This window comes from Panulirus ornatus, chromosome 68 (genome assembly GCF_036320965.1).
Source record: "Panulirus ornatus isolate Po-2019 chromosome 68, ASM3632096v1, whole genome shotgun sequence".
Classification (NCBI taxonomy): domain Eukaryota; kingdom Metazoa; phylum Arthropoda; class Malacostraca; order Decapoda; family Palinuridae; genus Panulirus; species Panulirus ornatus.
In genome coordinates this window covers 16,913,288-16,927,463 of record NC_092291.1, presented here as the reverse complement: position 1 = coordinate 16,927,463, position 14,176 = coordinate 16,913,288, and the positions used below count along the sequence as shown (strand labels likewise).

At 46.5% G+C, this 14,176-nt stretch overlaps 1 protein-coding gene across 1 annotated transcript in view; it reads right to left on the bottom strand.

The window, feature by feature from the left end:
- Lar (tyrosine-protein phosphatase Lar) overlaps positions 1 to 14,176 on the bottom strand; it is a 704,213-nt gene that overhangs the window by 184,458 nt on the left and 505,579 nt on the right. The window contains exon 6 of the mRNA XM_071659561.1: positions 545 to 669. Coding sequence (XP_071515662.1) covers positions 545 to 669 — 125 coding nt within the window. The remainder of the gene's footprint in view (positions 1 to 544; positions 670 to 14,176) is intronic.

Sequence of the window (14,176 nt, the reverse complement as noted above, 5' to 3'; positions counted from 1 at the left end):
CACGGCTCTTGAAAGGTTAATGGTGGTACAATGCTCTGGATGGCATCACTGTGGCATCAATACGACGTCGGATCATCTGTAACATGATTAGGACGAACCATCTTTATTGAGCCTGAGACACTCACCTGGTTATACTGAAAGATATAATCCATTCCCATTTTATTTCTTACCTTTTTTTTTTTTTTTTCAAAAACCAGTGGATATATCTTGGTACTGAAGGAACATCACAATTAATCTAAAGAGATATCTAATCATATTAAGGAGATGTTAAGGATGAAAAATGAAGTACATACTCCAGGAGAGTGACATAAAAACAATTACATACATAGAACGGAGAGTCCTGTCATAGCTCACTACCCAATGTCATGTTCAACTTGGAGGCATCTACCTTTTTCTTAAACGTGACGAGGCCTTCATACCACTACAGCAGGAAAAATCTTCAGTTGAGAATACAGTGTTGTACAGGTGATAGAGCCAGGACACGTCTAAAATAACTAAAGGAACGACTCTCATATAAAAAAACAACCAGACGGAGTGCACCCACCTTCTTCCACTGGACGTAGGGCATAGGTGACCCAACGGCCACGCAGGGAATGCTCAAGGAGACGCCAGGCATCACTTCGTAGACGGAGTCCGGCGCCTTGCTGAACCTCGGCGGTACCCGACGAACTGCCGGAGACAAAAAGACATACCTCACGTTAACCCTCGATAACCACCAACAACACACACATACACACACGCACGCAACCATTACCTCACAGTTTACACAGAGGTCCACATCCCCCGACCGCGCCCCTAAAAGACAGATCGTACGTGGACCGTTTCCATGCCCCCACAGAGAGGCTAAACTTTTGTATCTTCTAACTAACTTCCTAACAAAAATAAATCCGTAAAGGAAAAAAAAAACAGCGAGTCAAAGGACAAACATAAGTCAGCGGCGACAACTGTGGATGACGAGTTTAAGCGTCGGTGTCCCGACCTTTCCGGGGCCTTCGCTCGCCTCCCGCAAGCCTCCCACAGATTTTACCGACTACCGGCCCTGCCCGGGGGAGGGAAAAATCGTTTACGCCCGTGTCTTGGTGGGTCAGAAGGCTGCATATCTTACCATCCCCACCTTCCACCAACCCCACCCTTCCCCCACCTCAACCCTTCGGGCCATAAACACAGGGAGAGTCGTTTAAGAAAGTGTCTTATGTCGAGTGTCAAGAGGCGGCGACACTTCCAACTTGTTTAAGAAGAGCTGTGTGTGGGAGCAGCAGCGGCGGCTCCTCCTCCTCCCGACGAGGCACTCTGGCCGTGGCCGAGGTCGCCCCCCTGCCACCGAGGGGACGAACTCAAAGATGCCGCCACTCACATTTTATTGCCGCTAACTTTTTCGTGCTCGGTCAATTATAAGTTGCGCTGAAACTCTTCCGCTCGGGATATAAAAGAGAGAGAGAGAGAGAGAGAGAGAGAGAGAGAGAGAGAGAGAGAGAGAGAGAGAGAGAGAGAGAGAGAGAGAGAGAGAGAGAGTCCTCCCTGCTCTCGCAACCTCTGATACTTTGCGCCTAAAGTCAACAGTCGCTTCTCCGACCAATTCACGTGAAGAGCAAATGGTGCGTCCTCAATCTACGCAAGTCTCGGTGGCGACTGTTCGTAAGTGACGCGGCGTTATGCTTCAGCGATGACAATCCCGAACCGAAAAAAAAGGAGAGAAAAAAAAAATGGCACTTTCTGTTTACATCTCGGACCAACAGCATCTGGAGGAGGAGGAGGAGGAGGAGGAGCGGCTGAGGCAGGTGGGTAGTCGCGTCTCCTCCTCCGTCATCGAAGGGGTTGTTCTGCTGCGCTACAAGGGGAGGTGGAGGAGGAGGAGGAGTAAGGCCGTGCCATTAGACATAATTACTTCTAGACCTTTTATGATGATGACTGCGCCCGGTATCCAGAGGGAAGTTTTTAATTTCTTCGCGTCCCTATAACGTGGTTGAAACTTATCTCTATTTAATGATGATGAGTTTCAACTACTCCGCTATAGGTGAGGTGAAAAAAAAATGAAAAACACAAAGAATACCACAAACAAACACACGCACATCGTACCATTTACGGGGAATAAAATTACGATCTACGACGAATCTATGCCCAATGGCGTTACCTCCAGCGAACACAAGAAAAACTACCTAAGTCTATCGGGACAATGATGGGGAGGCTGGATTCTGTCAACCTTCAATGGTAATGTGGCAACGATGAACTGGCCAGAGTACCCGTGCGCTCCCGACAGGAGCAGTGTTGTGTGTGCCTTGCTTTTCCAGGCGACCGAAACTATCCGGTTCAGAAAATGTGGCAAGGCCACTCAAAAAAACACCACCACGACGCCCCGACTCCGCAAAGCCCGACTTTTTCGGTATAAAAGGAAACGTACTGGGGGATGATGAATCTAATCACTCAGGCTCCAATCACACGTTCCAGTCCAAGCGAGATACGTCAATGGGAAATCCTGGAAGGGACTGTTCCCTGATCTACCCTCGAAGAAATCCAAATCCTTTCAGCCGCATGAAAGGCTTTGAAAAAAAAAATCAATATATCAATATTATATTTCATATATATATAAATATATATATATATATATATATATATATATATATATATATATATATATATATATATATATATATATATATATATATATATAAAGGTGCCATTAAACACAGAGAGAGAAAACCATGTCTGGAAACTGTTCAACTCATCCCCAGCAAACATTAGAAGTTTTATGGACCGTGTTCGCTGAAGAACTTCAAGAACTCGACTTGTATAAACATCCACAGGATATACCCAGCCAGCTAAGTTGTGGTGGGTACGTAGGCCTGCGGGCGACTGTTGGTGGTGGTGCTGGTGCTGCATCAAACAGCCTGACTGATCAAAGGAGTACCGGAGTATATACCTTGATCCCAGACCGAGTTGTGAGGGGGGAGAGGAGGTAGAACTACCTCCAAAATGAGGTATACTGAGGGAGTGGAGTGGTATGAGGTATAATGAGGGAGTGGAGTGGTATGAGGTATACTGAGGGAGTGGAGTGGTATGAGGTATACTGAGGAAGAGGAGTGGTATGAGGTATACTGAAGGAGTGGAGTGGTATGAGGTATACTGAGGAAGAGGAGTGATATGAGGTATACTGAAGGAGTGGAGTGGTATGAGGTATATTGAAGGAGTGGAGTGGTATGAGGTATACTGAAAGAGTGGAGTGGTATGAGGTATACTGAAGGAGTGGAGTGGTATGAGGTATACTGAAAGAGTGGAGTGGTATGAGGTATACTGAAGGAGTGGAGTGGTATGAGGTATACTGAAAGAGTGGAGTGGTATACTGGAGAAATTCCGGACATCATAAATCAGCACATCAACACGCGTCTACGTACGTAATAATCAACAGAGCAAAGATGAATCACAACAACAGCGGCGATGAATGAATTAATCACAACAACAGCGGCGATGAATGAACTAATCACAACAACAGCGGCGATGAATGAACTAATCACAACAACAGCGGCGATGAATGAATTAATCACAACAACAGCGGCGATGAATGAACTAATCACAACAACAGCGGCGATGAATGAACTAATCACAACAACAGCGGCGATGAATGAATTAATCACAACAACAGCGGCGATGAATGAATTAGTCACAACAACAGCGGCGATGAATGAATTAATCACAACAACAGTGGCGATGAATGATCACGAGACCCACCAAGTGAAACCAGACCTAAGAATATGTCAATTTCAAGATGGTGTTCACAACACCTATCAGTTTCCACCGGCGTACTCCATGATGGCTGGATCTCTTGCTCACCTTCTCTTTTCCTGTCATCTTGAGCAAGGGGGGGGAAGGAGGTGGTTGGTTGGGTGGGGGGTTCCAGATGGTTTCCCCCACGAGCTTCATGAAGGGGGGGAAACCACGGGATTATTGAGAGAGAGAGAGAGAGAGAGAGAGAGAGAGTGAGTTCCCGTGGCTTCAACTCACTAATTAAAAAATGTAGAGCAACCGGCCGGCCAGGGAAGAGGAGCAGTGCTCCCTAGTTTTTTACGAGATGCTGGAGAGTCTACAGCTCATGAAGCCAACCGAGTATGTACAAGTAAGGAAGGGACGGCAGGTAAATATCTGAAAACCCTTGATTTAATAAGCACTCTTCTCCTCAGGCAAGTATTACAACTGGTACGTCCCTAGTTCCTTTACACCTAGAGAGAGAGAGAGAGAGAGAGAGAGAGAGAGAGAGAGAGAGAGAGAGAGAGAGAGAGAGAGAGAGAGAGAGAGAGACAGGCTTCCACTGACCTCTGAAGGAGGTCCATTAGCCTCATTCCCCCTCCCATCCTGCCTTCCTCCTCCTCCTCCATCTGTCTTTTCCACTAGCCTTCTCCCTTAACCCTCTTTTCACCTATCCCATCCTCTTCCTCCTTCATTCTACCAACACTCCAGGGCGATGCACCATATCTACCCCTCACACCGCACTTACGCAATAAAACAAGAGGACACGGCGCTCATTCTGCACTACGCGACGAATCCTACACGCTAGATTGTGCAAAATCATCCAGAGTACAAAAAAAAAGTCTGACGAAAATGAAGAATTTACAGAAGAAGCCGTAAAGAGAATAATCCCGGGGTAATTCTAAAGCTGTTCAACTCCGGCAAATGCGGGCGACAACCACGGTGCAGCCGGCTGATAAAGAGGAGAGTCCTGAATAATTATTTACAATGCGTGTCCAATCAGCCAGAATGAAGGAGGGGGGGTGTTGGTGGTGGTGTTCCCTCCTCCACCCCCCGACGCCAATGAAAGCTAGCTATAGTGTGTTGATGTTACTGACAGTTTTGACTAGGCTGTGTGGTGGTGATGTGTGTGTGTGGGGGGGACCACGAATAAACAGGCTGATCACAGAAGAACAATAACGCTTGGTTCTGGGACCGAGCTGTGGGGTTGAGATAAGCCTCTGAAGCAAAAACAGGGTGGACGCAAGCTTCCACTGTCCATCATCATCAAGCCTCATTCCTTCTCGTCATTTTTAGGTGGCATCGCGTTATGCCACTTGAAACTCATCCTCGCCACCTGGAATGGACACTGGTATCGACTGTAGGCCAAACGTGATGCACTTACGAAATTCTGCCTTCAGTGGCTGCTTAAGTCACAATCCAGTTCCCCCATCAACTGCACCGTGCGGAGGAGCAATGTGTGTACACTGAGAGTGTGTCTGTGCCTTCAAGAATTATTTTGAATACCCGATGAAATTTTTCTTTTTCGATTGGTGTTTATATAAACCTTGAAGGAGACGCAGTCTTGATAATCCTGACAGTTGTTGGGTTTAAACCTCAAATAATCAACCAAACACCCAACCAACCTACCAACCAATTCAACAGCCAACCAACCCAACCAACCACCAGCATTTTTATAGGACAGACGACACCGCCCGCCACAAACTACGCAGCTTGGCTTCCGGACACACCAGAGGCACAGCCCCACCTTACCCTACATGAACGCATGACGAACTAGGAAAAAAAAAAAAAAGAAATAGTACACACCGTTCCAGATTCCACTCTCAACTGACCATCTCTAGAGTACAAGTCAAATAAAGGAACATGGAAGCCCTGACTTCCAGTATTTGAGCCAGTGTCTCGCCCACACCATTTCCCATTTACTGTTTTTAACTTTTTTTTCCCTCTTAATTTTCGGTTTTTCGTCTATTCAGCGCAATTCGTTTTTATTTTTCAAAGACACATCCTTATTTTGTTGCTTATATATATTCTGCCTTTCACGTCTATAATCATTGTTTATTTCTAATTCCAGGCTTTTATCATTTCCTGGACGCAGCTTTTCTTGCTTATTCAGCTGTTTTTCTGATATCCAAGATGGACGTTTTCTTAGCTATTTCTTTACCGAGTAATTTCACTATTTACTGTCTTTTAAGGTTTTCCCAGCACGCCCCAGGACTTCTAAATTCGTCTTTCGGGTTTCCAGGCTGCTTTCGGGTTTCCAGTTCACCTTCTGACCCTCCTAGGCAACTTTTAGCTCTCCAGCTCAGCTTTACCCTCTCCAGTCCTGACTTGTTCCTGTTACGCTCCTAGTTTATTACCTTACTTTCCAGTTTATCCATTACCTTTAATTTCCACTTTATCTACTAACCTTAATTTCCAGTCTATCCACTAATTTTGATTTCCAGTTTATCCACAAACTTTGATTTCCAGTTTATCCAGTAACTTAAATTCACAGTTTACCCAATGTATTTTTCCTCTGATTCTTCAGTTCCTCTTTTGTTTTGTTTTTTAACTCTATTTCCCTAGCTCGTCTCGAGTCTTCTAAAAGATCCTTTTTCCAATCATCGTGTTCATATTTGTCCTCCTTACCCCCCTTTCCCCTCCGCCTCTAGTTCGACTTCGGCTTTCCAGCACATCTTTCGTCCTTCTGTTGTACTCTTCGCTCTCCAACTGGTCTTTAGCCTTCTCTCTGTACCTTCTAGTGGCTTCCTCAAGACATATTCTGTCGGCAAGATGATAACAAAGACGTCTGAGCAGTCCATCAAACCCTCTTCCATACCTATAATAGCTAGACACCTCCGCCCTGCGTATAACATCAGACAAATTGAACAGGGGACCAAAGAGATTGAAGGCTGGGCATATGTTGACCATCGGCTCCTGAGACATCTAACCCAGTGAAAGTAAACTACCGGGACACGTCCCATGGACCTCAGCACCTCATTGTAAACCCCACGAGTAAATTCAAAGTTAACTCCCGAGGAAACTCGAAGTAAACCTCTTTGTAGTTCCTTGATAGAAACCATTGTAAAGTCCAGATATAAGCAATGTAAACCCGTCGTAGTTTCCACGTTACGGTAAACCAGTGAAGCGAGTCATACGTAAACTTCACGCCACATCAAACTTAAAACACTGTCAAAATTCCTGTCAATTTGTTGTATATTCCAGGTAAACACCGCGACTTCCTAAACTCCGGGGTCGACTTCTAGAGCTGGGAGGAAACGGAACCTCCAAAGCGTCTTTTCGCGATGGTAAACTGGATAATCACCGAGGATATTACGAGAGAGAGAGAGAGAGAGAGAGAGAGAGAGAGAGAGAGAGAGAGAGAGAGAGAGAGAGAGAGAGAGAGAGAGAGAGAGATATTCTCCAAAGATGTACAATTTCAACGAGAATACTCACATTAAAAAAAAAATTGTAACTAACTTACAACTCCCCGTTGTAAATCATGTACTACAACTTCAACAAACGTGATAAATTCACACTGACACCGATAATCCCTCCCGCTGTAGTTGAGATGCAAAACACTTGATACCCCGGGCTGTTGCTGTTACGCATCGTCACCACTCAAAACGTTCTTTTACCAATCCAAGCGTCCGTCACCGCTCAAACGTTCCCAACCAATCAACGTTAGTCCGTGAGGCAGGCTTGGTTAAACCTACTGGGAGCAACGCCCCTCGCTCTATAATACACAAGGCTTTAACAAGCACTGAAAGTATTGTCCATAACCTCTTTAAATCATTGAGGATTTCAAAGGCCTTTCTTTTGGGGATGAGCACACCCGAACTGAAGACCCTTTTTCTTCTTCATTTCGTGAGTGTAATACCGCCACATGCGAGGAGATCGGGAGCTTCTCTGACCCATTATCCAGGTCGATGGGGATGTCGTCCACCCATTATCCAGGTCGATGGAGATGTCGTCCACCACCTTCGACATCCAAGGAATAGTGAAGAGCATCAACGCCCTGTTCATATCAAGACACGAACGATCAAAAAAAGAGATATATATAAAATGCCCCTTCGGTGGAAGGCGAGTCACCCTGATTGAAAAAAAAAGAGGAAAGAAAAAAAGAGACGGGGGGGAAAAAATAGACAAATAGAAAATAGGAAACTGAATGTTTGCGTCACAGAGTCGAAAAGGCCAAGGAACGTGCAAATTCATTCCGTTTTCTGATGTCATTATAACATATCGACAACGATGATGATGCACTACGATATTGACGTTTTCTAAAATGCTATACGTTATGACGTTTTCTAAAACGCTCTTAAGGTCTAGGACCACGAAGTTTTCTAAATGGGTCTCAGGTCTAGGACTACGACGGTTTCCAAGATGGTCTTTAAGTCAACGATTATTCGACGTTTTCTAAAAAAAAAATATATTTTCCTCAGCTTCCACCCAATCCTAATGATGAGGTAATGTTCTCATCACACGGCTCTTGCGAGTGTCGCTATGTGAGTGACTGACTGATACACAACACGAACAATGCTGACACCTTCGTATCCATTTCTGAACATTTGTTTTCCCCAGGTCAGAACAATCGAATGGTCGCACATCAAACACGAATACAAAATCAATTACCGCTCAAAAGTAGCAAAATGTCGGTAGTTTACTCAAAAAATTCTTTTTTTCTTCTTCTTCTTCTGGAAATATCGACACATCTCCCCACCTACGTGGGAGGGAGTTTTCTCAACTGGCGGTGCTAAATCACACAATTCTAACTTGCCCCCCCGAGGTAGTGAGCACTTAGATACACACACATGCGCTAGGAATAGAGCAATCACAGAAATGAAGTGAGACCACTCTCAGGTAAAATCTAACTCTTCCTCTGGAAAAGGAAATTTTTCTCTTTTTTTTCTAAGTATTTCTGTGAAGTCGAGCGGAGGGAAATTTTCTTTATTCTTTCCCTCCTATCTTTACTTACTCACCTTTGATCATTCTCTCTCTCTCTCTCTCTCTCTCTCTCTCTCTCTCTCTCTCTCTCTCTCTCTCTCTCTCTCTTCCGTTCTCTCTCCCCCACTCCACTCTCTTTCCTCCTATCCCCTCCTTCCCTTCCCCATTCCCTGCCCCTCTCTATCGGCGTGTCTATCTATCTAATTCCCTCTCGTTCCACACGAGTGGGCCACACCGATAGATAAATACAGGGCGAGACAAAAGACTCATCCGGGGCACAGGTCAATTCCCTTGATTAACCCCTCTGATATCGAGAGACGACTTTATCTCTCTCTCTTTGTTATACTACATATGACCTGTCTATATTCCTCTCTTCAACAGAAGAAACCGCCCATCTCTCTCTCTCTCTCTCTCTCTCTCTCTCTCTCTCTCTCTCTCTCTCTCTCTCTCTCTCTCTCTCAGTCGAACGCTCGACAGATTCAAGCCAGGGGGAGGCGGCGTGCCAGGCCGCAATAACGTAATGGCTCTGGTTACAACGCCAGCCCGTTTGTTCTTCAACCAGATAATTATTTTTCTTCTTAGGCAGCATTCCACCACCATTCTTTCCTTCTGGCTCCTGTTACACGCATTTCCCCTTTTTTTCTTCCTCTCTCTCTCTCTCTCTCTCTCTCTCTCTCTCTCTCTCTCTCTCTCTCTCTCTCTCATTAAAGCTATAATAATGACGAGCTTTGTCAAGAGCGACTGAAGTGCTTATAATATACATATATCACAGAACGGAGGACCTAATCAATTCGAATGTCTGGAACGTACAGTGTGAGGGGTCTGGTGTGTGGAGACGCGCCCCCAAGCCAGGGGGCCCCCTCACGACGGCCTCCTGAGAACGGCGGTAAGCCCTTTGAGCAAGACGGTGCGACCCATGGGCATGATGGCCTGGCCTTTGATAGCCCTGGCCATCATACTCCAGAGTCGTAGTAACCTCGAGTTCAAAGGTCGTGCCGCTGTGCTCGAGGGAATGGCCAAAATAAGTATTGGGTGAAGATAAAAGAAGAGAAAATCTGTTAACTCGCCAACATCACACATTCCCTATATCGACCGTCCTCAAACCTCTCGGTCTACGCCAGCAAAATAATGAATACAAAATAGCAGTGCGAGACACGGCGCATAGAGAGCCACGGTTTTTAACACAAGATTTCTGATAATATCAAACAAGAATGTCACACAAGAACGCTTTAATTAACGTGTCTCTACCATAATACGAGGCACAGAGAACCGATAACCTCGTTGTGGGCCAACCAATGTTTCCCATTACCAATCTTTCCCACGTACCCCTACCTCTGGTGTAAACTTACCCACGCACCCGCGTCATCTGGGGCCACCCCGCTACACTATGGTCACATGCGGCACAAGGCCCGGCCCTCCCTCCCTAGCAAGCACTTGTGATTGCCTTCCAAACTTCTTCCGCCTCAGTGAAAGATAAGTTGTCGGGCAGTCGGGAAGAGAGCATCAAGCAAGGCAGAACGAGGGACTTGTGACACCCCCCCAACGTCCAGCGTTCTCCCCGCCCCTGTGTCTGGGGTCCGCAGACGTCAGTTTCAAACGAAAGGCGAAGTTCCCTCCACTATCCCTCCCCACCACCACCACCAAGTACAAACATCGGCGCGTGCTGTGTACCTGTGGCGTGATGTGGTGTCTCCTGCTTTACTGATCCTGTCTCAATCTAAATCGACTTGGAACTTTAGGAAGGATACTATTACCTGTCTTCCATCAAGTCTCCTGTTACCTGTCTTCCATCAAGTCTCCTGTTTGTCTGTCTTCCATCACGTCTTCTGTTGTCTGTCTTCCATCACGTCTCCTGTTGTCTGTCTTCCATCAAGTCTCCTGTTGCCTGTCTTCCATCACGTCTTCTGTTGTCTGTCTTCCATCACGTCTTCTGTTGTCTGTCTTCCATCAAGTCTCCTGTTGCCTGTCTTCCATCACGTCTTCTGTTGTCTGTCTTCCATCACGTCTTCTGTTGTCTGTCTTCCATCACGTCTTCTGTTGTCTGTCTTCCATCACGTCTTCTGTTGTCTGTCACACGAATCGTCTACCGCCGTCCACATTTAGAGTAATATTTGACCGGAGCTTTACTTTTCTAATCCACGGTACAATTCGTGTGCAAAATGCACAAGAATTATGACGGAAACGAGCTAAGTCCTTACAAAATCCGACTTACATGATCGAGTGTAAATCCGAGTACCCCAAAAGTACAACCTCACCAGCAACCCAACTGGAATAAAACTTACAATCCAGGTGATTACCATTAACAACAACAACAACAACAACAACAACAACAACAAATCCCCTGTCGGGACAATCTACTTTGCTAACTCTTGAGATAAGACTTCACTGTTTTCCATATCCATTCTTCACTCTCGGCTTGTAATAATATCTGACCCCAGTAAATCTAAAACCAATATAACAACTATATTTCTCTTGTTTTTGCCTCATCGCGACAACCGGTATCGAATGATAACATGAGTCACTTTTCTGACCATGTTCTTCTCTGCGTCACTGTACATCTATTTCACTTCGTAACACAGAAGATTTGCCACCAAGAGGCTACTGTTCCCAGGACGCTCAGAACACACCATAAAAAGGGTCTGGTTCCCCCCATCTTCCTTATCCCAGTCGAGTGTATAAATGTCAAGATGTTTTCCCATCTTGTAAGGGTGTGTGGAGCAGCGAGGAGGGGAGGGTCAGGGTGTGTGGAGCAGCGAGGAGGGGAGGGTCAGGGTGTGTGGAGCAGCGAGGAGGGGAGGGAGACAGGGATGGGATATCTTATGAGACAGACGGGATGACCGGCTCTTATTGAGGGACCTAAATGTTTCCTTCTGGTGTTAGTGTAACGGATATCAATCGACGGAAATAACGCGAGAAAACTGAGACAAGAGACCTCAGGGGGGAAATAAAAAAAAAAAGAGGGAACAGCTTGAGAAAAGCGAACTTAAGTGTAAAAAAAGAGTTCCTATATTTCATGAGAAAAAAAGGACGAAAAAAAGGAAAAGGGGGACCTTAGTTGATAGACGACGAATTTCTTCAAACTGTTCGCTATCTAAGCCAATTTCTAACGGGGTTTCCAGCGGTTCATACGACACAACAGGAGTGTATCGTGTCACTAAGCACGCGTGCTGAGGGTAACAGTACAAATATATCTTTTACTTTCTCTTCTCCCTATTACACCCTCCCCCCCATCTCCACCTCCTGGCTGGGTCCACGACACGACAGTCCTTCTTTCACGCAGGCACAAAAAACACCTGACAAGCAGCAGGTCCGTCACATGCGATGGAGGAGGGATCTCCCTGTGCCAAGACCATCCCAGCGCTTCCCATATAACACCCCTCGCCCACCGACCATGGCTAATAATGAGGCGTCTATTGTTCTCCCGGTCGGCCACCCCTCCGTGATGTGCTGCCCGTCTGTACAACCAAAGCAGCTCGTGCTCCTCCTCCTCCTCCGCACCTGCACCCATAACTCCCCCACCTCCAGGATAATATACCCTTGCATCCATCCTCCCTCCTCCTCCTCCTCCTCACTCCCCATATAGCCTTATATTCCCGCCCTCTTACCTACTCCCTCCCTCCCCAACAACTCTCCCGTCGCTACCCTCCCTTGTTCCTCCCTCCCCTCAGGTTTCCGTGATTAAGGAGGGGCCCCCTTGTACGAGGCCGACAGAACCAATCCCACTGGCTGGGGGTTGGCGTGGTACAACCAATCGGGGCATCTGCCAATCCCGCCCGCATTGGAAAAGTCAATTTCACAGAGGCAGCTTTGCACGGCCAAAACTTTGTGAAGCGCCTATTGTCTCCGGCCTGGATTGTACCCCTCCGTCTCCCTCTCCCTCCCTCTCCCCCCTTCTCTCTCTCCCTCTCCCTCCCGATCTTCAATCCAAACTATTCCTCCCTTTTCTTTCCCTCCCCATCCACCCCAGTTATTTTTTTTCTTTCCTCTACGTTCAACTTCTCCACTCTATTCTTCCCTCTCCCTCAAACCCTCATCTCTCCCTGCTTCTCTCTACTATCCCATCCCCATCTCCCTTCAGTCCCCACTTTTTGTCTCAGTCCGCTCGTTCCTCAACCCAACCCTAAGGCAGCTCTGTGGCGAGCTTACCCAAAGACGAACGTGTCTTCCCGGCCAGCCTTTGGCCAGATCATGGCACACACGCCTCAACAGACTGCGAAGACCTAAACCGACCTGGATTACTCAGGAGGACTACTTCTGATACCACTGCAGCGTATGGATTACGCTGCATATCTACCTAGGTCACTAACACCACAAAATACAAAAAAATACCGTTTCCCGCCTTAATTAAGGAGCATCCCAGCAAAAACCGTAAATCTCTCTCCAGATTTCACACACTCCCTATAGAAACGAATCATTAACATTTCCCCCCCTTTTCGAAGAGCAAAGTTCTATGTTCGGGATTGAGTCGTCGTCGACCAAAACCACCCCCGCCTCTTGATTCCAGACTTCCTTTAAACACCAACGTCACAGGATTCATAATAAGATTGTGGGGGGCTTCGAAAAATTAAAGTCTGGCTGGTCGGGTGTAGTGGGGGATCTAAGCCCTAGTGGGTACCATCTGTGCCGGTCGTCTGGGTAATCAAATACCACAAAACTGTCGTATCAGAGGGTCGGAACATGTGGCTAACACATAAACATACAGGTCCTCCAGAGTGATGGGAGATCGTATTAAGAGCCACGGGTGTGTGCTGTACAACTCATTTTTCGGGACTAAATGACGAAGCGAACTCAGCAGAGGCCTTACGAAGTCATGCACAATTCAGCAAACAGCATTTGAGGTTCTGTAGGAACCAACGAGGTGCCTCCAGTCCTCTTGTGAGATCCTAAAAGGATTTTGGGGTTGAATACAAATGGATACAAATGAATTCACACGGCAACAGGCCACTGAGGTCCTAACGAGGCTGTTTGTGATAGAGGAAGAGAAGAGAAACTCATGGATTAGCGTGGAAGGAGTCGAGAGACAGAATGAAAGACGACAAGTCAACTTGTATAGCTAGCTAAGGAGGCGCAAATAATGAGAATCGTCAGTCGTGGAACTGAAGCAATATATCTATCAATTCTAAGCTTACACTTACGTATGGTACCAGTTTCAACTACTCCAATGAGTAAATCATTCCATACGTTAACATCTGGAATAACATATCTCATAAGGACCTTGGCAGATCCTGTAAGATTCATCTCCTGGAGGAGAGAGAACATTATATCCACGAGGGATGAGGCACCATCGTCAGGTTAATGTGATCCAGTCACCACTGAGATACACACTCAACGCATCATTCCCCAGCACCAGTACTCCCTCTTGTGGCCACTTCAGGTGGGGGGTGCTTATTCTCATGGTCGCTATAGACACACACCTTTGACACTGCTGTGGCCTGTGTTGTGCCACAGGAGTACTCACTCCCGCGGTGGTCGCTACAACCACATGGTGCCTCCATGGTCGCTGTGAGGGAAATCT